This window comes from Anoplophora glabripennis, unplaced genomic scaffold, assembly GCF_000390285.2.
Source record: "Anoplophora glabripennis isolate ALB-LARVAE unplaced genomic scaffold, Agla_2.0 scaffold98, whole genome shotgun sequence".
NCBI classification, from domain to species: Eukaryota; Metazoa; Arthropoda; class Insecta; order Coleoptera; family Cerambycidae; genus Anoplophora; species Anoplophora glabripennis.
Window position 1 is genome coordinate 82,130 of NW_019416280.1, and position 25,854 is coordinate 107,983.

The 25,854-nt window shown below is 31.9% G+C and overlaps 1 protein-coding gene across 1 annotated transcript in view; it reads right to left on the reverse strand.

Annotated features, from left to right (window-relative positions):
* Positions 1-382: 382 nt before the first annotated feature.
* LOC108904957 (protein still life, isoforms C/SIF type 2) overlaps positions 383-25,854 on the reverse strand; it is a 270,933-nt gene continuing 245,461 nt past the window's right edge. Inside the window, exons 11-20 of the mRNA XM_018707685.2 lie at positions 21,900-22,094; positions 15,786-15,894; positions 15,549-15,728; positions 15,366-15,484; positions 13,264-13,440; positions 11,007-11,194; positions 8,200-8,543; positions 7,885-8,014; positions 7,732-7,835; positions 383-567 (exon numbers count right to left, since the gene is read on the reverse strand). Coding sequence (XP_018563201.1) covers positions 404-567; positions 7,732-7,835; positions 7,885-8,014; positions 8,200-8,543; positions 11,007-11,194; positions 13,264-13,440; positions 15,366-15,484; positions 15,549-15,728; positions 15,786-15,894; positions 21,900-22,094 — 1,710 coding nt within the window. The 3' untranslated portion in view covers positions 383-403. The remainder of the gene's footprint in view (positions 568-7,731; positions 7,836-7,884; positions 8,015-8,199; positions 8,544-11,006; positions 11,195-13,263; positions 13,441-15,365; positions 15,485-15,548; positions 15,729-15,785; positions 15,895-21,899; positions 22,095-25,854) is intronic.

The following is a 25,854-nucleotide window of genomic DNA, read 5'->3' on the forward strand; positions in this document are numbered from 1 at the left end:
ACAATTTATAAAGGGGTGGAGGTAAAATCAGCGAAAATCGGGGATTACCGGTCTCTAACTTTCCAAGCTGGGTACTGCTCGCAGAGAAGATTTTCGAGCTTCGTGTCCTTGGAGACTTTTCATCTGGACACCGAAAGGAACAACATATCCAAAATTCGGCTGATTTCACCGAAAGCCAATTTCCGTTTGATTTGTGAGGGGTCCTTTGAAGAGTAATGAAAATGTGTGCTTTCAACTGTACAAATACGATAATATTTGTTTTCTCTGGTGTGGATACCTTCAGTATGTTGGTAAAATGCGACCAACAGCATCACCAGTACTCTAGCACCCGTCCAACACTGTACTATAGAAACGGTTGGCGGCTAAAAGGCGATAGGGGCCTTATTGCAAGGCTGTGTTAGCCTTATTGCTGGTTGTATGTATTGTGTATCTCCAGGCCAGTGCTTGTTTCAATGAGAGACTTACGCGAAGCGCTTAGCGCGGCCATACTGTGATCTCTGCCCTTGCGCGGGAGAGTGGTAGAGGTTGCCTCTAAACTACTGTCTCTTGGCTTCCATACAGGCGACCCTATAAAAATACAACTGGATGAGTTTTTGAGGTTATGATGTTCGAGACGTACTTTTGCTTTGCTACACTTTTCTTGTGCTCCATAGCCAATCTCTAGTCCTCGTTAACAAGTTCTGCGGTTTTAGTGGTTAATTTATAGTTATCGTGTCACAAAGTCCGTTTTAAATTTAGTTCAGTAAATTTTTTACTATACAAGTTTAGGTTGCTGAGTCATTATGTGGTTTTAGATTTGCATAAGCATTCTTTCGAAACTCTCAATCTATACATTATTGCGAAAAATATTAAAAAAGTGAATTATGTGCTACCAAAGTGTCGGAAAAGTTTAAAATAATGATTTGGAATTAGGATAGTGTGTAGGGTGGGCAAAGGACCCCGCACAGTCTTTATGGAAAAGTGGGCTCGGTCAAATTGGCAGAAATTATGGTAAGTTGTTGGTTTTGTGTTACTGACCAAAAGTCTCCACAGTACTTATTCACAGTTCTGAGTCAGTTCTGCTGATGATGGCTGCAAAGCAGTATGAGTAGAATATTGCAATTTGCATTGTGAAATGTTTATAGGTACACTCAATAACTGAATTTGATAACGCAATAAATTCAATGGCGGCGCGTGAACATTGATTGAATGTGTTCTGGTTAGGGTTGTTACATTTGTTGAATTGAATTCCGGGATATTGAATGCCCGGAGTCTTTAAACGGCGCCGCAGGCGAATATTTTTAAAACTTTCAAGGTCACGCGTTTTCCTGGCACTTCTGAATTTCAAGGAACAATCCATTTATACAAAAATACAGATTTTCACAAGAAAGATTTTTGAAATTGTTTCCTTTTTGAAACATCTATTCACGAATTACCTACTGACTGATAAATTGGAATAAACTAAATATATTTTATTAAATTATTGAATATTGTTTGTAAACAAAAAAATCGTTTGTGAAGTTTACCAACGATTCAACGAATTTTAATTTTCCTCGTCGTGTTATGATTTTTTCTTTATCTTTCTTTATACAATGTACATATATTATATTCTGGGAGTTATATGTGCAAATCCGGAATCCGGGACCATACAGCTAATTCCCGGTACAGAAAATCCCGGTCATGCCCATGTGGCTAGATGTTCTTTTAATATGTCGTCAAGATCTGCACTAAAATTTATGAGTCCATGAAACACATCACGGTTGTCCGAATTTTCTGTCTCTACAAAACAGTGTATTTTTTACATCACACCCGCACACCCACTCTGCTTTTGTGTATACATTATCATTATTGTTAAATTGTCTTTTATAATTTTTATTTCGGCTTGTTCCACTAACTTCAATATTTAATCGTGGTGTTGGCCCACTTAATTCTTTTATTATCATAAGGCAGAGAACCAAATAAAGTTTTTTGTAAAAACGGAACGCTATTCATTTTAATAACTATAATATCCGTAGACGCCTAAACGAGGATATTCACACGTGCCGCTCACAGAAATAAACCACCACACGCCACGTACGAAATATTACTGCATTTAGCAGCAGTGGCTGTCGCTGTTGCAGCCACATAAGCCCATTATGTTCGTGTACTGGGTCACGTGCCTGATTAGCCAATAAAAACTAAGGACGCATCTAACTGTTCGCTGTGCACACATTTTCTATATGAGGTTGCATATATTAAGAAGCGTAACTCGCGTCGTAATAAACAATAATATAAGCTCCTAGATTTATTTTAGCGCGAGTACATTTGGAATATTTGGATTCTTTAAATATTTTGTTGATATTTAATATGATTAAATACATAAAATTTTATGTGTTCTGCAGCTCCGCAGCTCTTATGGTACAACTGCCACATAATCAATCTTATGGTTCAAAAAATATATGGTGCTACTTTCATAGACAGAGTGACCTAGGTTTTAATAGAGATTGTTTATTCTTTCCCTCCTCCTTCCCCATCTTTTGAGTGATGGGATCCCGGGCTTGGGACCAGTACAGCGACTAGTTCGGTATGTGGAACATATTTAAAATGTTAATTAGCAACTTTTCGAAGTCATCCAATTAATTTTTTCTATAAACATTTCACAAATGTTAATGTTTTTATTGCAATATTCTACTCATATTACTCATGCTAACTGACTCAGACTATGATAAGTAGGGAAGAATTGATTTTCGAATCTAAAGTGTTGTGGCGACTTTTGGTCAGTAATATAAAACCAACAACTTACCACAATTTCAGCCAACTTGACCTAACTTACATTTTCATGATCGTGCGGGATCTTTTCCACTATTTCGGTGGTTCTTCACTTTGTTTGAGGATATTAACAAAAAATAGGTAGTTAGTAGTCTTAGGCATTAGAGTTTCATTTTCCACACATTTTTATCGAACTTTTTCATATGTGAAAATTTTCCATTTATTAGTTTTTTTTCAAACTTTTGCGTTTGGCCAAGGCATAAGCGGTATTTTTCAATAACATTTAGTTTTTCGGTTATAATACTAATTTATATCCTTTCAAATGGGACATGCCATTGAAATATAAATCAGTTTTTGTCACGTTTTATACCTGATGTATCCGTAAGAAATGTTTCAAAAAAATATTATGATTTTGTAATCACACATTTAGGCAAGTGTGGATATATTTCATTGTACCATAAAACAATTAACAAAAATATTGGTAAGTATATCTATTATAGTTAACTTTAGATTTTTTTTGTGTAATTATTGCGTACTATGATGCATTATATAAACATACATTTTTCACAGATTTCAAAAATCGAGTGTTTTATTTAAAAAATATATATTGGATATTTTGGAAAAAGGTGTCATAAATTCAGGAGTTGATAGAACATCAAAAAATAAGACATTACTTCCTGTGGACCATAGGCTTATCTTTTCTTATCTTTTGTTTTTGACTTGGTTTAAATCGGTTTATTTTCATCCAAGAAAATTACCCTTAAAGTATGGCGCATTCAAACACATTGTAGGTATATGAAGGAGGAAAAGCTAGATGACTTTTATAAAAAAAAGCTTTTTAGCGATTTTAACAATAATTCCTTGCGTAAACCAAATTTTTTATTCCATATATTTGTAAATCAAACTATTTGGTTGTTATCTAATTGTCTAATCAGTTGTGTTGAAAATTGTGGTAAAAGAACTGGTCACAAAGAACATATGGTGGATTTACAGACAGCCCAGAGACATCATAGTTGTTCGGATATTTTGAGTTGGAGGTTATCAGATGGTCATAGTCTTTTTAAAAGTCCAGTGTAAATACTAGAAGTCTATAATAATCTTGAAACTTATTAATCATCAATAAAAAAAAATCAATATAACAATTTTTACCACATACTATTTCCACAATGGATCCTGTCGAACTGCTCTTGTCCGCACAATGTTTTATTGTCATTTGTGTGAATGTATATGATGAACACAGATAAAAATATTTTAATTATTTGGATATCATTGTTTGTTACAAATAAATCATATTTTATTCTTTTTTATTTTTCTGTCAACTGGAATTTACAGCTCGTCGTTTTTCCAAAACACTCTGTATATTTGTATTATAACTGTAAAATTGAAAGTTGTAGAAAAATACCATGTACGTTACTAGCTTCTACGAAAAAACAGTAAACCAAAAGTAACAAATTATCACGAACATTAGATTTCACAAAAAAAATGAAAAACACTTTTCCTTTAGTCTATAAGCAAAAATAATTTCACTATTTTTGTCTATCTACCTCGAAAATATGAACAACCTCAAAAGTGTCAAAATTGGCGTACGATTTGTATGGAGGCTTATCAAAATGTGGCACCTCTAATTTTTCCGTTATTTTGCGACATTGGAGTGAATGTTGTAGAAAATTTTTACGGTTTACAGAGATATGATAATGATATGTTTTTTTTTTAAATAAACATCCTTCATATTTTTGCATATTTAGAGAGAATGCGTTCTTGTAAATACAGTGATATAAAATTTGCTGCCTTTAATTCTAATAGTAACGGAAATATAATCAAATGAATAATATATGTGTTACCCGTAGGTAATAAAATATATTTTGTAGACTATTTAGCCGAAATCCTTAGCGCGCAGTTGTATCATACACACGATGTGAAGAGTGAAGAAATGTTTTCGAATATATCGATATACAGCATCCACACGATACGGCATTTGTTTGCATTTGACAAATATCCGACAAGTAACTTCACAATCTGCAGCTTGCTTTAGTTCTTATTTTGGCTAAATATTTCTTGCTATTAGATGTCTACCCATATAACCTTGTATCACAGTAATGGTAAAAAAATTGTTCTCTCCAAATATGTGAAAATATAGTTCCATAAGAAATGCATGTTAGGGTTATATCCCAGTAATGATATTCAATTGTTCTGGCAAAAAAGGTATTAAAAAAACTTGTAATTATTATTTTTAAGTTACGGTCTAGCTATAGCTATACCGTGGTCTGCGAAATACACATCTTGGACATCAGTCAAGTAGGGTTACATTAGGGTGGCCCAAAAAAACGAATTTTTATTTTCGTGTTGTGAAAATATGTTAGCTTATCATGTTTTAAGAGCCCCCTCAAAAAATCAGCTCAAAAAAATTTTCAAAATTTTTAAAATTTTTTAAAATCGTCAAAAATTGCTTTTTTTAATTTTTTTCTCGTTATTTTATCATTCTCTAGGTTGAAAAAAATCTCGATTCTGAATATTTCAAATAGATATTTTATATTCTAAAGGTCAATCATAATTATTTTAACTTTCAAAGTAGTGTACCTACCTAAAATGTTTTCGAGCGACCTCTAAAAATAAAGACGAGACACTTAAAAAATTTCTCGAGGTAAAATTTACTACCGCACTGCGAGTATCAATTTATAATTTTTTTATTTTTTAAAATTTAAGTGTCTCGTGATTTATTTCTATTTTTTTGTTCATCAAAGTCAATAAAAAAAATTATTTCGTTGATATTTATTTTTAGAGGTCGCTCGAAAACATTACACTACTTTGAAAGTAAAATATGTAATTATGAGTGACCTTTTGAAATTAAAATATCGATTTGAAATTTTCAGAATAGAGATTTTTATCAACCTAGAAAATGATAAAATAACGAGAAAAAAAAATTCAATATTTGACGATTTTGAAAATTTTTAAAAATCTTGAGCGACCTCTAAAAAAATTTTTTTTAAGTTGATTTTTTGAGGGGGCTCTTAAAATATAAACTAACATATTTTCACAAGAGACACGAAAAAAAATATTTGTTTATTTCTTGGGCCACCCTAGGTTACATATAAGCTTGTTTTGATTCTGTTAGTGGACAGTGAGCTAGTTTGAACCGTTCTAGAACCATTCTCTGTTAGTACCAAAACAGGCCTTATGGTTAATCTGGACTAATGATATACAAGATGGGCAGTGGTAGTCAGTTGCTGAATGTGCTCCATCCAGTCTGTATTTGTGTTTCAATTATTTGAAGAATGTGTTTCAATAACTTGAACAATAACGGAAAAAATAGGACCAAATTTACGACGGACCTCCTTTACAATTTTGTGCACTAGTGAGTGAAAAAGTGTACCTTTTCAATAAGAATTCGAAGCGTTAAATTCAAGCAAGTCACCTGCAATGGGATGACTGATTTAAGACTTTAAATCAATAGTATTTGTTAAACTTGTACTTTTATTACGTTGCGTGTGGGTTATGGATACAATTTTGCTGTAGTAAGTGTTTATGTGTCCTGGTGTGTACTAGATCGCAAATAAAGCCTGGGACATTGAGTAAAGTTACTTTTTCGTCAATACCTTCGACTGTTATCTTTATGCCGCAGTTCACAACTTTACATCTCCAATACATTAATATATTTCTCCAGTACTTAAATATATATAAATATTTCTCATAAATTAAATACCTTTTTTGACATTTCTAATTGAGATAAAAATAATTTAAAAAACAAGTTAAGATGTAGTTACTTACTGCAACATTAAAATAATGTTATGCTGCTGAATTTGTGATACCACCGAAAAATAATTTAATTTATAATTTTCAATTTCAAAAATTTTAGTACATTTCCTTATGGCACCATTTATGAAATAAACATATAATTTTAAGGAAGCTATAAAAAAAGAAAATAAATAATAAAGAAAGAACTATTTTAAGTTTAATTAAAACAGTGCCTATATTATTTTTATATTTACTAAACATTTAAAATTATTATTGAAAGGTTGCAATTTAAGTATTTCTATATTAAATTGTTAAATATTAATTAAATTGTTTAAGTATCCCATTAAGCGTAATTACGAAATTCCTTAGGATTAATCTTTAAAATACGAGTTTGCAAGCCCATTTAAAAAATTGATAAGAGTAGCCAATGAAATCGTTAGACACATATGCTTAGTAAAACTGTTATTACAGTTATGATATGTTCGTTATTGAGCATTTTTCTAAATCTGTCTCTATTAGTTGCAATGGCAACACATCGATATCGGGTCTACGTGATGGCAAAGCAAAGTACGTGGAATTGAAACATATAATAGGGTCGTTCGAAGTCCAACAGACATTAAGCTTTCTACTTCTACAGCAAAGCGGGACTGCTACAGAAAATTAGGAAAATCAAAACGTTAAACATCGGGGCAGCATTCGGTACATCGCTTCACTAATTTACTCTATCTAAATTAACTAATTGTCTTTAGCACTTTATTTCGTCGGTGCTGTTGCTGCTAAAACGAGAAAGAACAAAACTTTTGCTCCTTCTGTGACGAAAATGTGTGTGCTATCCTCCTTTGTCTGTTTTTCCTGACAAATAACACTCGACACATGTAGGTGCTTCAATACTCAGCGACCTCGAAGGCTGTTTTAACGAGGACTTGATTTTCCTGGGGCTCTTACCAGTATTTTCTAATGGCTTTGGACCGTTATCGAGGGATTTTTTCGGAGTCTTGGGACTACACCGTCGAGGAGTTTTAGGACTTAAGCTATCTGATCGCTTTGAAATTTTGTTGGGACTTGATCTCTTGGATTGGTTTGGGCTAGACTTTCTGGAATGGTTAGGAGTGTTTTTACGAGATTGGTTTGGACTTGGATCTGTTGTGTGTGGATCGTCTTTTTTGTTTAGTGAGTTCTGTTTTCCAAGTTTTTTCTCTTGTTTCTGAGGCGATTTGATTCTGGCGGGGTGAATTTCAGCCTTTATAGTTTGGACATTTGATGGATGCTTACCTAGTTCTTCTATTTGCATTGGTTGAAAGGTTTCTGGAGGATGCGAGGACTGAATTAATCTAGCTTGACTTCCGGTGCTACCGGCTGATAGCGTCGAAGTTGTACTGAAAATATTGGTTTAGTTTTACTGTAATTTCATTGTGTGATTGCTACCTTAAAGTTAAATGATTTGGAGTCTTTCCTAGGGTTGCTTTAGGTTTCACCGTTCCTGTTTGCGAATCATCTTCCCCTTCCGATTTTATACCTGAGTCATTTTTATCCAGCTCCTGCCTCTTCATGTTGTCTGAAGTTAACATAACATTTATTAGTTTGTATTAGGTGATTCTGAAATGCATCTACACACTCGTCTCGTATTAAACTTTTACTTTTGATTGATATGAGGCGTATTAGTTATTTTCTAATGACTACGAAATCCTTTTAAGTAGGGTTAAAATGCAAGCATTCAACGAGTAATTACGATTTACATACCTGCAGTGTCTCCGACTGTTTTACTCCTGGTCCGAAAGTTACTATTAGGAGGCTCTTCGGCTTCTTGACTGATATTATCGTAATCGATGTTACCGGCTGAGTGCCTTTGAGACGTTTTCGGCTTTCTGACTTTTCCTAAGGTATGGGATCCCTGCACTACCACCGTTTTTACCCGATCTGGCCTTTCCAATGTCTGACTGTTTGTGTGACAGGGTTTGTGACCAGTGACTAGAAGTATTCCTGGCCCAGCACCAGGCTTCGTAGATGGTATCGACATATTCCTGACCGACTCTCTAATAATTTGCCTAATTGTTTTCAGAAACGCGTTTCTGAATTCCGCCGTACTGGAAAGAAAAAGTCAATTATCCCATAAACCAAAATAAAGTAGGTTTTTATACTACTGTCTTTAAATAATATAAGGTTAGTGGTTATGTAATATGAGTAACTTTGAGTCTTATCAACAACATCTATAAATATTTGTTATTTGTATGAAAGATCATCAATTAATATCAGTGATGCATTGAAATGTCATTAACTTTAGCCAACATCGATTATGCACGAAAATGTGTGAATATAACAAGAAAATATTCTGGGGAGAAATTAGATGAAAGGGATGAAGATTTCAACCAGCTTAAAATTTATAAAGGGCATGAAAGGCGTACATTAGCAACACTTAATGTTCGATTATCCGTTGAATGAAGTAAAATAGAATATATTTTTCTTTGGAATTTTTGTCGCATATTAGTGACTTGCAACGAAAATACTTTTGTAGGAAAGAAATACCTATGAATTTTCTAAAAAAATTTTTACTAAGACAAATACAAATATTAGCAAAATCAAGACTGTTTCAGGCGTTCTTAAAAAACCGTTTAAATAAAGAAATAAATTTATGTACGTGTTGTCGACTATCCCAAAAATATTTAATTTTATTGAAATAATTTTAAATATAAGAATGTGAGTAAAAAATGTTTATAAAAAATTATTTTTTATAGACTGTACAATTTTTTAAAAGAATTAAAATTGCATTAGTGTAACTCGATCTATATAAATTTATTTTCGCCCAAAAGAACTGCCCTTAAAATAAGGCATATTCGTTTTCGGACATCCTGTATATAAAATTATTTAAAATTGAACACGAATAACTAAAATTCTAAAAGTATCGGAAGTATTGTATTAAGCTAAAATTGTATATCGGAATAACAAAATTGTAAAAGTTCGATCAGGGACTGATTAAACCACTGTCAGCGACGTCACTAAGCGATGACGTATTAGATGTGAGTCTTTATACTATAATGGTAATAGTACGGCGGGAATCATAAATTTTTCTTTCACAACAAGAAATCAGATTTTGAGTTAGTCTATTCCTATTATGTTGTAGGTATAACTATACACTTCCTATAGTAAAGAACTTTCAAAAATTTTCATTCACTATAACTACATCACAAAATGAAAATAGGAAGAAAAATACGAGACCCGTATTCATATACTAAATTAATAATCTTACAAAGTTAATAGTTGAAATATGTTTTAAAAAATAATATCTAGTTGCAAATTAAAAATACCTAAGGCGTAAAGTTATGATGAGAAATTTCAAATATTATTAATTATCGGTTTACAAATTAAAACGGTTATTTTGGAAAAAATCGCCAGGCTCCTAAAATTTTAATTAAGTATCTAGTTGGCAAGATTTCAAATAATATGGTTTTGAGTGGTATTTTAAGTAACAACAAGTCGTCTGATTTATGACAAATAGCTCAGTATAGCCACAGACAAAATAGCTAACGCACCAGACCGCGCCTGGAATAGGAATTTCGAATTGCCGATAAAGTACACCACCAGCAGAAGATTCAAATGCAGTCGCCGGCATTCCTAGACGATGCTTACGCGTATCCTAGCAAAGCTTAGTACCTATTTGGCAATGTTGTCACGTGGATGCAGGGATGTATTATGTACCATTTTTTATCAATGTCTATTTCTTGTATTACTATATTTATTTACTTAAATGTATGATGTAGGTATTAAAAATATTTTAAAGAATGAACGAATGCCTATGTGGTATAAATAATTAAATAGATCAATTCATATTTTTAATTCTAACTTGATTTATTTTATTTCCAAACAAAAGATACATTTCATATACCACTCCAATTACAAAGTTAAATGCATTAATTTATATGTATTTATTTAGTTATTACTACTTGACAACACTGCCACACTTTGGAACTGCTAAAACTGCCACCTATTATCGAATAGAAGAGTTACCACGTCAAACTTTATTGTTGGATGCCAGCTCAGAAGAGCCTGCATTCTTTTTGGGTTGCCAATTTCCAACATCTAATGCCCAGTTTAGTGCGTTAGCTATTTTGTCAATGGCACAGCAATGATAGAAGAACTGCAGAATTACTGGATTTGCATAAAAAATTGGTGCATAAATCTTTAACAGTTTTGTCATTCCTACAGACATTTAGTGACTTTTCTGTTTCGCTTAATGATACACGGTTTTAAGTTTAATTAATTCCTTCACCAAAAGTACAAAAGGTAGGTATACGTTTTTATGGAATGAACATTTTCATTTTCCTTGAGATTGAAAAAAAAAATATTCATTGTATTAAAAATAACCCTGTTATTCTAAAATATAATAAGTTCGGTAAACCATTAATTTGTTAGCAGGAACTATTTCCTTAAAAGCAATAAAACACTAAGATATCTATGATGCCTATTATTCTGTGGCATCTAGGTGGTCGGGATATTTGATACATTCGTAACGTGATTACCTAAATATGCATAAGACGTAAAGCTCTACTTACCTATTAGATAGAACATAGACCTTCTCCGATCTCCTTTGTAATTGACTTCTTAAGTGAATCAATTCCCACAGGAAATGAGAATCCATATCCTTGGCAGAAGAGGCCCTCACTTGTACTTCCGTAACCGGAATCAGTACCTGATACCTAATAATCTCTACTTCGGACGAGGAACCTTTGCTGGACACTCCCTTTTGTAAAAAAGTATTATATATTTATTTGTTTAAATTCTACATTACAGTATAGATAATTTAAAGACAGTTTATACAGATTTGTTAATTCAAATAGTGTGCACGATATAAGGTGTCTTACTTTAGGTTTTCTATTAGGTTTTTTAATAAAAACAGATTGCCACCTAGTGTTCTTTGAAGTTTTATTGTTTTGTTGCTTTGTTATTATTTTATTTAAAATAATTTTAGACAATAATGTTATATGGATAAATAATAATCAGGGCGTTCGTAATAATAGTAATTATAGTTCTAAGCATGTAAATAATGAAATTTAGTCAAATATGCCTTAAACAAAATACTGCTCTTTTAAGACATACAGGGTGTTAAAGACTTATTATTTATTTGAATGTAAATCAATTTTCCAGTTTTAAAGAAAATAACTTGAAAACTAGGAATAGTGGGTTTTTGATGGTGGAAAATCCGAATCTGAACTCAGTTATCAGGTTACTAATAGAGGGCGTTAGTTGAGCACTTATGAATAAAAATTGCTCATGATAATTTTTTATGCAATCCTCTCACAATTTTGAATAAAAAAATTGACTGATTATTTGTAAAGGAAAAAGGCATCCTTGCTTCCCAGTTTCAAGATATTCGCACTTGAATCATTTAATATTAATACAAGCGGTCTTTCTGACCACTGCTGACAATATTTCTTTACTAATCCAAGTAGGCTTTGCCGATTATTATCTAAAACATTTATTTCACGCAACCAACAACAAATTTGCAACAATAAAATAAAATTTATGAAATAATTAATAAATCTAAAATCAGTCTTTAACATCCTGTATCTCTTAAACGAGCAATATTTTGTTAAGGCATATTTGGCTAAATTTCATTATTTTTATGCCTAGAATCTATAGTTACTCCAATAATTACGGACCACCATGTATAAAGTAAAAGAAAAACAAAATAAAGATTTGTTTTTCTTACTTAAAAGATTTTCATAAAAATTGTTTTAATAGACAATTTTGTAGATGAAAATGTTTTTACAAACGTTGTAAATAATGGTACCTACTGATTAAACCTTGAAACGGGCAATACAGGGTGTTTTTTATTTCGATTACCAAACTACTAGTGTCAAATGGTCAAAATTAACACAAAAAGTTCAATTTAACTATGGGTCACTTTTGGTTCCTTGCAATGGTATGGGATCTTGAAATGATCTTTTAACAATAATCTTTCTTAAATATCTTCTAAACTAATTGAAATAATACTATTTGGCACATACTATTGGCCGTTACTGTCTTATATTTACACAGACTCGCAAACAAATGGGTTGCACCGAACCCACTTTTTCATAGCCACCTTGGCAAAAAGATGCAAGAGCTTTTCTTAGTCGCTCGGAAAATGCCAGTATGGAAGTAATAAGAAAAAATAAGAAATAAGAAAGAATGAAGAAAATAAGAAAGAATGGCGGTAACTAAACAATTATTATTGAAAATTTAGTTAAAGGATATTTGTTAAAGGATATAGGAAGTTTTGATGTTCATTCTCACATGTAAATAAATGTTTCTAAATAGTAAACATGACTATTTAAGATTTCCGACCAATTGTAACTTAAATAGTAAAATAAAGACAAAAAAGTCTTACTAAGAACAGCAATAATTATTGTATTACTGTATTATGTATTTAACATGTACTATGTACTCATGCATGATTACAAACGAATTAATGTATTATAATATTTTAAACATTTTTACTTAGTACTTAGAAACAGCTATTTGTATGTGAATGTGAACATCACAGTTTTTTTGCTGAATCATCATCACTCTCATGTTGCAGAATCTAAACTTGCAATTTCCAGGAGATAAAAATATACTCGACTCTTTTTATCAACGTAATTATGAAAAATTCCAGGCATTCCATTATTATTACTTTGGAATCTGTGTAAATATAAGTCGACAAGAGACAAAAACGTGTACCAAATTTGGTATTGATTTTTCACGTCTTTAACCCAGAACACCCTATAGAAACTTGGTAGCCGAATTAAGGGACACCTTGTATATTTCAATTATCAACAACGTACTTACCATTAATTTCTTTTTCTGTCTCAGTCGCTCCTTACAGAGAAATACTACTGCAGTTTTGAAAACGAAGCACATCGCGTGTAATTCTAGACCTTTCTTGATTTTGCCCAAGAAATCAGAAATATTCAACCATTCGACTCCACCATAGTAGAGTAAATCCCCTGGACTCAAATCTATGGGCTAAAAAAACGATAAACGAATGTTATTTGTGAAAATACTATGATCACTTGAATTATTTTCAGTCTTTACACATATTATTTACCAGGAAAATATAGTTACTAAATAGATATTTATTTCATGTGTCTAAAAATTTTTTTCTTATATCTTAGAACTTATGCACTTTGGAAGAATATTGAAAAGGAAAAAAGTTTTAGAATTGAATTTTGCACAATATACTGTAAGTAAAAAATGTATAAATTTATTAGCGATGTTACAAAATAGCAATAATTGATGAAAAAAAGGCAAAATAATAAAGTTTTTTAGATAATTTTTAAAAAATATTTTAATTGGTTCCAGGGCATTTTCTAATTTTGCTAAAAAATTCGATAGTTTTCGCAAAATAATTTTTTGATAAAAATTTTCGAATTTTCAAAATGTTGCACTGCCTCAAATAAAGCATCCAGATACTTGCAAATTTCACATAGAAAAGACCACTCAACCTTTCAAATGGTTCTTGAAAAATTGAAATCGGTTGATTAGGACGGCTACAGTAAACAATTAGATTACATTTATCAATTTGCAATTTAGTTTTTTTCAAAAATTATAATTTTAAAGTACTCGAAAAGACGTTTCTTTTTTTTAAAAAAAGTTAAATTAAGTTTATTGGTTCTCGAGATATAAGCGGTCGAAGTTTATCAGCATTTACCGTTAATTTATAAACAATTTAGCAATAATCCTTGAACCAGTGACTTCCGAGTTCTAAGCTGGATATCCATAAGTTATTGGCAACATAGATAAATCAGCGGAAAAGTTGTGGCTCGCACGCGCGAAAAGTGACTCAAAACATGAAAAGTGGGGGAGGGGGCTTTCGTCCCGAGATTGAATTCGGAGATTCAAAATGCGAAGGTACGAAAAAAATTGCATTATCTCGGCTTCTAATAGACCAATTTCGACCTTTTTTTTTTTAAATCCGATGTCTCGCGAGCTAAGGAATTCGAATAACGTAATGCCAACTGTCTAATCTGCACATATTATGTTATAAACAAAGTTTTTTATTTATTCATTTAATATACTGTATATTTTACCCTATGCTATTAAATTTTTTAAATGAAAAAATTTGTATACGTATATATTTCAACATTCTGAATATGAATGTATTTAGTTTTAATCATTAGAATTATTTAAATAATTCTTTAATTTCTTCTTAATTATTTCTTAATTTAAACAAATTAAAAAAAAATATATTTGGAAATTAATTTTTTTGTTAAATACAGATAAAATTAAAAAAACTAAATTGCAAATTGATAAATGTAATCTAATTGTTTAAAAATTAAAAAAAAGGTCTACACTTTTATTATGTGACTTGTACTGAAGGTAATCCAGATCCAAATTGCTTGCCCCCTCTCACATCCACCTCAAAACAGATCCGCCCTGGTCTATAAGTATGTTTGCTCAAAATAATCCTGAACAACTGAAACAACAATACATAAGAGTATTTGGAAACAAAATTTTTAATAATATTGATGGGGTAAATTTGGAAAATGTATAGGTACGTTAAATTTAATTTTTTTTTGTTCTCTTTAACTTCGACTAACTTTTTTATACAGCTTTCATAAAAAGATTAATGACTATAATAAATTAATAGACAAACAAGAAAACGTAGTTTTGAAGAGCATACAAGTATATTCTAAATGTGGCATCACTTTCTTCTTAAAACTTGAAGGGATGAGAGTTGGATGTAATAATATAGAATTGATGATGACAAAATGCATCTCCTCCTCCTGCGTCTGCTGTTTCTGTACTTATAATTCAACTTTTAGTGATAATAAATTAACCCGTATATGTATCTAACATGACTTTTTCAAACTATCAAGCGTTTAAAAATGCAAAAAATGTTTTAGTTGTAACTACAGTCATTGTTTCTGGACTAATTATTGTTTAGGTACCTGCTTGCAAGACTTTTGGTGCTGTCTAAACAGGTGGTCGAATATTGCTCCATATTCTTCGTGAATTCTTTGCATTTCGTTGATGTGTTCCGCAACTTTTTCCATTCCCTTTAAGGCCTCTATATTAAAATAAGTATGCATTTTAAAACGTTTTTTTACCTCATTGCGGAAAATAAAACTTACCGACAAGATGCTGATGTTCGTCGCTATTGGAATCCGTCAAATTTCTCAGCTGTTGCAGCAGCAGAGGATACTTCAGTATCCTCTGTATGGGCTTTATTAAATAGGATTCTAGCGTAGAGGAATGCTGTTGTTTAGGATTTCTCGCTGCTAAGAATTCTTGTAGCGCCTGATTCCCTTCATCTAGAATTAAGCAAATCCACTTTAACTTTGTGCAATAAAAAGTATTGGAATACTTACTGGGATGCAAAACTTTTTGGGCTTTGCTGTGGCTGGCGCAGAACGAACTGTATAATTTGAAGTGATTTACATAATATAAAAATGCGCTGCCAATGGAGAATAAGACGTTCTGAAAGTCAATTAAGGAAAAGTTAAGTACTGGGAAATATATTTAAAATTTTAGTGGGTGGACGAGAAAAACGGTCCTGAATTATCGCACCCTTTGGTCGACTTTTTATGCTATGCGCAAGATAATAGCTTTAATTTTATATTCATTCAAGTCGGACAAGAACCAGCTTCGTCCAGTTTAATTTGAAAAATAGAAGGTAATTTAAAGGTTATTAATTATATTTTATTATCTCTTAGAAATGAAAAATTGAATAATTTAAATTAAAATGAAAAACTTCTCCGTACTTATAACTGTTTCTTCAACTCGTTTTATTATCTAAGTACTTGAAAACAATAATATTATTTAATTTTACATAATTTCATTCTAAAAAGGATTTTAGAACTAAATATAATGATATAAAAAACATATACCCTCTGGGAGAAGGCCAAAAAAGAACAAGAAGAAAAAGAAGAAGAAGAAGAAGGATAATTGTACTTAATATCTTAGCGAGGTGCATTGAAATTATTTTTCTTGTTAGTTTATTCTTTGTATGTCACATTTTATTTTTTTCTGTTTATTTGGCACTTCGGAAAAAAAATAAAATAAATTTAATTAGCACTCTTGCACGAGAAAAATCAGTCTATTGTTGTTTTTATGAAACTTTTGCCTTACCTAAACATTTCATATTGAAAAAAGCAGATAAGTAAAAAATACAATATACGCATCACCTTACAGGGTGTAACTTTAAGTGGGTGTCAGTTTTTTAGGGGTTATAATAGTTTTCTACAGAATAATCATCTGAAATAATAATAATATTTTTTTAAACCAAATAAATAATCGAATAAACATTCGGTTTTTAAATTGTATTTAAAATTTTGTCCACACCGTCACTGAGCACTGAGTGCCTCTCAAATTCGGATGTATGTTCGTGGTTTCCAGTGTTGTCTGTTCCTTCCATAGACCACCTAGACTGGCTTATAGAGCGACTTTGGTGAAAACACTTTGGAGCCTGATTTGGAGCCCAGCGCTCAGTCGTGTCCTAGCATTTTAGGTGTACGCATCACTGTGATTTCGATAATTAGACGTTTTATCATGGGCAAGCGTATTGTAAAACATTGTATAAATAGAAGTGATCGAGTTGGTGAAGAGAGGCGAAAAATTTTCTTCTTTAGGTAAGTAAAAAAAAGGAATATATAAAAGGTAAATATGTCGCCATATTTCGGTTGACATCACAAGTTTCCAGGGTTAGCTTTATAATTTTGTTCGCCCACATAGTGTAGTGATTAACGTGATACTGTTATTATAAAATAATGAATGAATTACTGTAAAATATTTTTAGTAATTATTTGCTTTATGTGAGTCTCAAATTTTTATGAAATTTTACCAATTCCCGTCATTTCGAGATAGCTGAAAATTAATTACCTAAATATTTTTTCAACTGAAAAATCGCAAACAAAACTAATTTCAGATTCATGTTCAGCACCCTGGAAAGTTGGCAAAATGTGATTAGAAAAATCAGAGAGTTTTGTGACAAAAAAAAAAAATTAAGTACGCTTCGATTTTTCAAACCTAATATTTAAAATTTTACAGATTTTCAAGGAATGTTGACATAAAACGAAGATGAGTGAAGGCTATTAAAAAACAGGACTGGACACTAGTAAGTACATTATAGTATATATTGGCGGTTTCGTAATAATAATAATAACAAGTTCTCTAATAAAGCCAATAAAATGTGAAGACTGTGTAATAGTTTAATGTCAAATACACAGTATCCGTACAGTCAATTAATTTTTATTAAAGATCGTGGTTGTTTGACGTATCCATCTCGAGATATCGTAGTAATATGCCAAGAAACAGAAAAATTCATACATTTTTTAAATAATGATGAAAGCAGAACACCTAGGCTACAGAAAAATAAAGTTGTTTATCATGTATTAAAAATCTTTCTGAATGTGAACATATATGAAAATTTGCATGAACATCAATTTGATAATTTGCCTAACAATTGTAATCATTTAATAGAACTTGTAAGGGCCGAATGTGAAAAGTATATTGTACGAATAAATCATGAAGTCAAATTATTTAATTCGGTAAAATCTACGAAAAGGCAAATATTAAATAAATTAATATTATTTAGAGGACAATAAATATATTTAAATTATTTTGTAGTTTTATTTAATATGACACTAAAATATACTATTTTCTGAATTACAAACTTAAAATTGAATATTTGTCATAAGATGCAATATAATGTTTAATATGTAATAAAAATATTACTTAATCCGGATCTGCTTAAAGATGCGCGCGATCAGATTGCCTTCCACACTCCACTTTCCCGGATTTTGCATTCACTGGTACCCGTGCATTGGAATTAGATACGGCCAGTCTAGGTGGTCTGTGGCTCCTTCCTTTATATACCAACTGTATATGAAACTAAAGGGGCGACAGAAAGCAAAATGGCAATGAAAAATAATTTTGTAAAAATATAGGTACTTACTGCTTTTGTATGAATGTCAAAAAATTTAGTGTTTTTATAAAAATTATATTTTTACATGATTAACTAATACTGATGTATGGATTTATGTTTTAAAATAATTATTTTTGATGTTTTATAAAATGTAGATAATAAAAATAAATTAAAATACTTAAAAAGTACGTGTTATCTACCATTTATTAATGCACTGTGTTTAGTTTGTGAATCCCGTTTCCGTGATTTTTACTTGCTAACTTTTATCTGCTGCATTAATACTGGTAGAGTTAGTAACAACTGACATTGATCCGGTTTAGGTGAATTACACAATATCAGTCTACATGCGGCGGTAATACAGGGCGTCCGGAGGGCAAAAAACAAACTGCCAACGTTAATTCGGCCAAACGACGACGGCCCAATACATCACCACTTCATTTTATTACATTTATTTTAGTTTTCAGTATAAGCGTGTTTTACGGTACATAATTTCGTGACTTTCTGCCTGATGTACAGTCCGTACGATATTCGTACAAGAATTACAAGGAAAGAATGAGCCAATAAAAACACAGTATGCACTGAAAGCTGCTATGTTGAACGCCACGCCGCCAATGTCTTTCTACATACCTCGGGTGTCGAATGCAGTTAATTCCAAAAAAGTGACGCAGGGGTCATCTTGGAATTCTACCTCAACAAATATCGTATGGACTGTATTAGGTTTTACTGGTATCGAAATAGAATTTGTACCATGCAATGTTGTGGTTAATTAAATTTAATTTTATAGTAAAATTTAAGGAGGTTCGATACATCTCTTGCGAGACAGGCGGTGCAGGAGGGAAGCCTATGCTTATACACGGTAGTTTCGTTGTAGTACCAACCTTACATAAACCAATTTGAGCGAACTAAATATAATAAATACGAATGAAATTTATGCAACACATATTAGCTTGTATATATTTTTTGTTTAATGCACGGCAATTAATTTATTTGAATAAGTGTCTATTCATTAAGAGCATGTAATATGACGGATGAAATCTGGCAACATTGCCATGGCGCAGTGGTAAAAGTTGGGTCAACTGTCATTACTGTCAACTGTGCTTTGCGCGTATTCCGTAAACATGAATGAACATCCAAGATGCAAAGGAACAGTAATGACTGAAAAGCAGTATAAAAGGCGTATCAAACAGATACAATGTGGATTGATGAGAAAAAAGTAAAAGATTAAGTTAAGCAAAGGTTTTGGTTCAAATCGATAATATTATTTGTGAAACATGGAAAAATATTCACAGTTTATCATGGGTATTCTTTCACCCAAACCTAAAATTTAATATGTACATAGATATATTAATTATATATTGCAACCTTCCTGTCGGTTATTCATTTATTATTAAATATCCAGTGCCTAATTAGGTATTCCGGAATTAAATAAGCTGATATAATTCCAGGAAATCCACCTTTCATTTTTTATCGTCTGATATAAATGCAATTATACAGGGTGATTCAGAACTTATTCAAAAAAAAATTCTGGATGTACTTACAAATACACTGGTACTCTGTACTCTTACAAATACAATTTTGTAAAGAAAAAATCAAAAAGGTCAGTTCGAAATTGATTTAAAAATACACTTCTGCACGGTACTGGAAACTGGTCCAATGTAAAACTTGACCTCTCACAATGCAACCGGCATGGTGGCAAAGTGTGATAAAAACGGACCAAAACTTTCGCAAGGAAAGGAATAAATAGAATTTTATAGCACCTATTTTATATCAGCAAATTCAGCTGCTTTAGCAGTTATTGTTATTATTAATTAATAAAATTAATTTGTGGTTTTAAATTATAAAATAATTTGACATACCTGATGTTACAACAACTGTTCAAAATTTTATCCACCGACGTGTAAACACAAATGTTGTCTTGCTTCACCATAAATTAAAAAGATATCCATCAACTCCGAGTTGCTATACACGCAAGCCATGTTTGACACTAACTACTAAAAAACTACTGTAAACACCACCACAGTAAGTACTATCGCAACGACGACGATTGTAAAATCGAATTTCAGTATTCGGAGTCGCTGAGGCCACGTGGCTCCCCACGCGTATTGCGAATGACGTTAGAGACTAGAGTTGTCCAGCTATGTAATGATTGAATGTACTACAACTTCAATAATTTTTTTCTCGGAAACTAAGAATTTTACAAAAATTTCTTTTACAATATTGACTCCATTTCTCACACCGCATCTATTCCCAAATTTTTTTGGATATGTTGCGAATCACCCTGTATATTTATTTATGTAAATACAAATAAAGCTTCTGAGTACCAAAATGGACTAATTTTCGAAGCGTAAACTATCATAAAGGAATGTAATATAATAGCGATGGATATTATTTATTCTTATCCGTTTTTCTTTAGTGTGATGTCATAAAAACAACCTTTGACTGATCTTTTTAGTGCAAGGGACAATTTAATTGATTTTATTTTGTTGTTATATTTGGCAAAATACTACACAGAATACTAGAATTATGCTGCAAATAACAATTTTAAAATAATATAACGATTTATGGTACCGTTGCTGACTTATTTGGACATTCGTAAAATATATCTGGGAAATAAAATGGTCATATAAAACTTGTTACGACTTTTAACACTGCCGTGGTTAGCAAAAACGCATTATCTACAAAAAATATTAAAAAAGAAATTTTCACATATACTGACTTAAAATTATTAAGTCTTAAGTTACTGACGGTTGTAAAGAAAAACAAAATGATTTTCACCATTATTATTTTTCTGTAGTTACTGCGTTACTGCTAATCACAGCAGAACATGTCTAATTAAACAGATAAAACAAAAACAATCATATTTCCGTTTACTTAGTTCTGTTGTTTTATTTTTCCATTTTATTTAACCACTAGCATACGTCAATTTTTATTAAGGGTCCTCTATATGTATATAAAATCATTATTTTCCGATAGATAGAATCTTTGCAGAATAATCTTTGTCTGAAATGTACAGTATGAGAGGTAGTTTTGGAAGTAATTATAACAATAAATGTAGCTGTCGATTGCAGCTGTTTAATGTATACAGAGCCTTCATAAATGTCTACAAGCCACATGACCCCCGAGGTTAGGCAACCCAACAATGCACGATTGGTATTGGTAACGAAAATTCCCTAAATCTTGGCGTCACCGATATTAATTAATCGTTTCCAATGAACAATGACAAACTATTATGTCTACACTCGAGATCATGCGATCTCTGATTGGTTGAATAGAATCCCGTGGAAAATTATACTAATCACAGCCGATGAAACAGAATATTGTGTTTTAATGTAATCTTGATCTTATTGTTTTAATTTTACCGAAATTTATTTGCCAACGCGTAATTTGAAAATTACGTTTTCAAACAAAATTACTGGTCACGTGGCTTGTATTCATTTATGAAGGTTCTGTATGTATAAAGTATTTGGTATATTTTACATTTTACGAGAACCAATCTGTCTGAAACCTACTATTAAATAATTTTCTGCTCCACATTGTAAGATAAAGTACTGATGCTCACCTTAAATTGGCTACTGTATTCAAATTTATGGAAATCCGGTTCCAGCTCCAGGGCTTCCTCCAGGTTTTGCAGGAACTGCCGCTGGAATGCAACGATTTCCTGTATATTTCCGAAGAGGGCATTAATCTCCGCGTTCGATAAGAATGTCTCTTTCTTGAGAGGCTCCAAATAGTTCTCTAACAAGTTGTTCAAGTGCTGTAAAACAATTTGTAATTTTAAACAATTCTGTCGGTGACACGAGCGTCGGGGAGACGCGTGATAATCCTCAATATACGGTTTAAAAGTTTTAATAGAAAATCCCCAGTCCTATTGTGCTGAAACGTTCCGCAGCCTGTCTTCTCTACGGCTTAATAGTTTTTATGAATCCGCAAGCTCAAACGTTGGGAATGCAATTTCGAAAGTAATTTTAGGAGGACGAGATTTATTTTGCCATACCTACTAAAAGTTATACGGCGGCCTATGCAAACTCTAAAACGACAATTAGTGTGCACCGCGAAATTAAAAATCTAGTTTATGAAAATTTTCGCAGTTGGCTTTGGCAGCAATTTCTCAGGAATAACGTTTACAAAGTTTAGAAGGAAAACACTAAATGAGGATAATTTCTCTTTCCCCCTTATCCTCTATTTCTATTCCTTGCTTTTTTACATTTCTTGTAAATACTCTATTGATCTACAGAAAACAATTTTAACATGCTCACGGACAACTACTTCATATGCTGCGTTTTCATTTTGTTCTGACGAGTCAGTATTGCATTGAAAAACATAGTTAAAACGACGAAAAACCTTATTTTAAGGAGGTTTATCGGGGTCCGAGGGAAATAAGCGGGGGGGGGGGGTGTTATGCTTTTCTTATGGGGCTAGAGCCCGCTGCCAACTTGAAGAAATTAAATTCTATTGAAATTATTTGCGATAAACATTATCTATATAGCAAATAAATCTACTCAATATGCACATAGCATGCATCTTGACTAATTGTTTTATATTATATTTATTGAACGCGTAAACACTATGTAGATGTGGCAACAGCGCTAATGATCGAGTAGCAGTTGTACACACTGCGAACCTATAGACCTCGGATATCAGAGGTATTGCCCGTCAAATTTGGGTAAAGATACGTACGCGTTCAAAAATGTATTGAGTGTAAACTATGTAAAATATAATTATTATATATAGCAAATATATCGTATTATCCTCGCGAAGTTTTGCATCCTTTATTTAAAATCCGTAAATCATGTGAACTGGTAAAATAACGAGAAAATAGTTATGTTAATTTAGTTCTATAGAAATGAAATGACACTCGCGCCCATTTCTCGTCCAAGTAAAAGAAAATGTTGGATGCAATTTTGAAGGTTCTGTGATAGAAATTACATTATTACTCACTGTTCGTGTTTCTCATCTCTATTTTAGTAATGTTACAAAAGTTTTGCAACTATAACAAATTTTTTAGGTATAAAGTTTGCTGAGAAATATTTATGTTCCTTTGTTATTCTGTACAAATGCTTTTATCTCGAGTATTACTAATTATATTGATCAAGTAAAGAAAACTTTATGTAACCCTAAATATTGCTGGGTAATTACGATCTTTTTATAAACCATTAAATATATTAAAAGGATTTATCAGCTCTATTTTTTATTCCAATAAATATATCATAGCTTCCTAGCCTTTTTTAATTAATTTAGTTTTTAAAAACATTACAAAAAATCATCTGTTGTTGATAATTTATTGTTGATAACAATGTACATGGGATTTAGGAAAAATGTATATTTTTGAAATCAATTTTGTTTTTATCAAGTCTTTCAATTGTATTCCCTCCTTGCTGTCAGCTGATTGTGACGTTGCCACATTAATCCTCAAGTCAGACAGAAATGTAATTATTGGTTTCTGTTTCTAATTAATACAGCTGTACTATGTTCAAAACTTACATTAGTTTAGCATAAAATATAATAATAATAAATAATAAATAAATAATAATATTGTGTACTTTCTATGGAAAACTTTTTTTACACGGTGTCTACATTTTTTTCTCAGTTATGGGCAAAAAAGCCGCACCGTCCATTTTCGCCATATAAACCTATCTTAAAATGAACAACTTTCAGCAACAATCTCAAAATCTAGATTAAAAAAAATGTCAAATAAATATGACGCACGGAGAGAAATTCATATATAAATTTCAAGTACATCTCTGCATTTCAGTAAACCAGATATACCTCCTTAAACTATTTATGTAATCTATGAATTATTAAAAATCTCAACACTTTCAAAGTTTTTGTGAGTTAAAACAAAGGTACAATAGATCGATTTGACATAGAGGTCCTAGATTCCTCTTTTATAGTCCCACTACATATATCCGGCAAAGAAATGTGCGACTTAATCCCACCACTGCAGCGGCACCGCATCTTACTACGCCGGATGTGTGTAGCAGGCCTTGGGCGACTGCCCATAAAAATTTAATTATTAATAATATGCATGGCATTCAAAAAGGTTCGTAAGAAAGGTCAATCATTTGAACTTGGTATGCAACTTTAACTTTTGATTATTCCCAAACGCGTGTGTTTCTCTATATTTCTGCATCTGCAGAAGTTACTTTTGAAACAAGAAAATGTAAAATATTATAATTGTATGCCAGAATTTTGTATCAGATCATACAAATGAATGTCGCAGATGTCAAAATAAACACACTTCTGCATTTTAATGGACTACTGTATATTTTTACAGTTAGGTAGGACAGTTCCTTATGATTACAATGATACTGTCGTGTAAAATTCTTCGCAAATTGAGAATATGGGCAAGATATGGGCGAGTGTTGCCGTTGGTTGAAAATTAAAATTTTCATCCATCTTTTGAATCCAACAACTGAAACTGTCCACAGACCCACAGCGGTCCAAATACACCACTCAGAGAAGATGCCATTCAAATGCTATTAAAACAGCGATCGCCGGGGACAATCGAGAAATGTATGAAGGAAAAAGTGACACAGTTTCTGTTTTTTCGAACAATTTCCTAGAATGCTATGAAATTCGACCTGAGACACAAGACCAGGCTATCCCAAAGTTGACCCAAATTCAAAGAGGCCCTATGTTAGAAATTGTACCAAAAATTCACTTCAAGGCTTGTTGAAGTTATCACGGGAAACATTCCTTTATATATGAATGATATCAAGTACCTGCTAATATTGCATTAGATACTTTTAACAGCAAATTGTTATAAATTGTTGCGAGTTCATGGTCAGACCTGGATCATCAAAATAGAGTACACATATAGCTCTGGATTAACTAGGGATCTGTTATTGATACAAAGGTGCTCTTTAGCCCAAAATAAGCTGCTCGTTAGTCATATAAAAAAACACACAGTAAAAGGACACCAAAAGTGTTAAAGCACAAAAAAGTGTCAAGAAACGAAACAGTGAAAAAATGCTCAGTTGAATACAAGTTGCACGCAACATTTAACATCAGGTCCAGATTTCAGGTTTCGAAATTGAGCTAGAAAGAGTCGCTATGGAAAGAAGTTGACAAAAGAGAGGCTACAATAAGCACCACAGAGAGACTCATCGCGTATTGTTGGAGGATTACGCACTAACCCAGTTTCTCGATGTCCTACTTTAGAGCTACTAATAGAAGGGTCAATAGAGAGGATGTGACACGACAATATAACGTTTGAGGGTGTATCTCTAATGATAAGAGGGATATAGCAAGTGATTGTGTCACATCGACATTTGACTCTTTTGGTCATATCTCCTTTACTATAAGGGATAAAACGATCGAACCTTGTATCACTAGTATACAGGGTGTTAGAAGTTTCACTGCCTTAATTTTAACAGACGATAGAATATATTAAAATAAACAAAAAAACCTTATATGACATGGGTCCTAAACTCAACCATTTACGAGAAAAAAATTATCAAAGTCTCTAACTTGATGTGCGATTAATTAAGGAATTGACATAATTGTGAGCATAA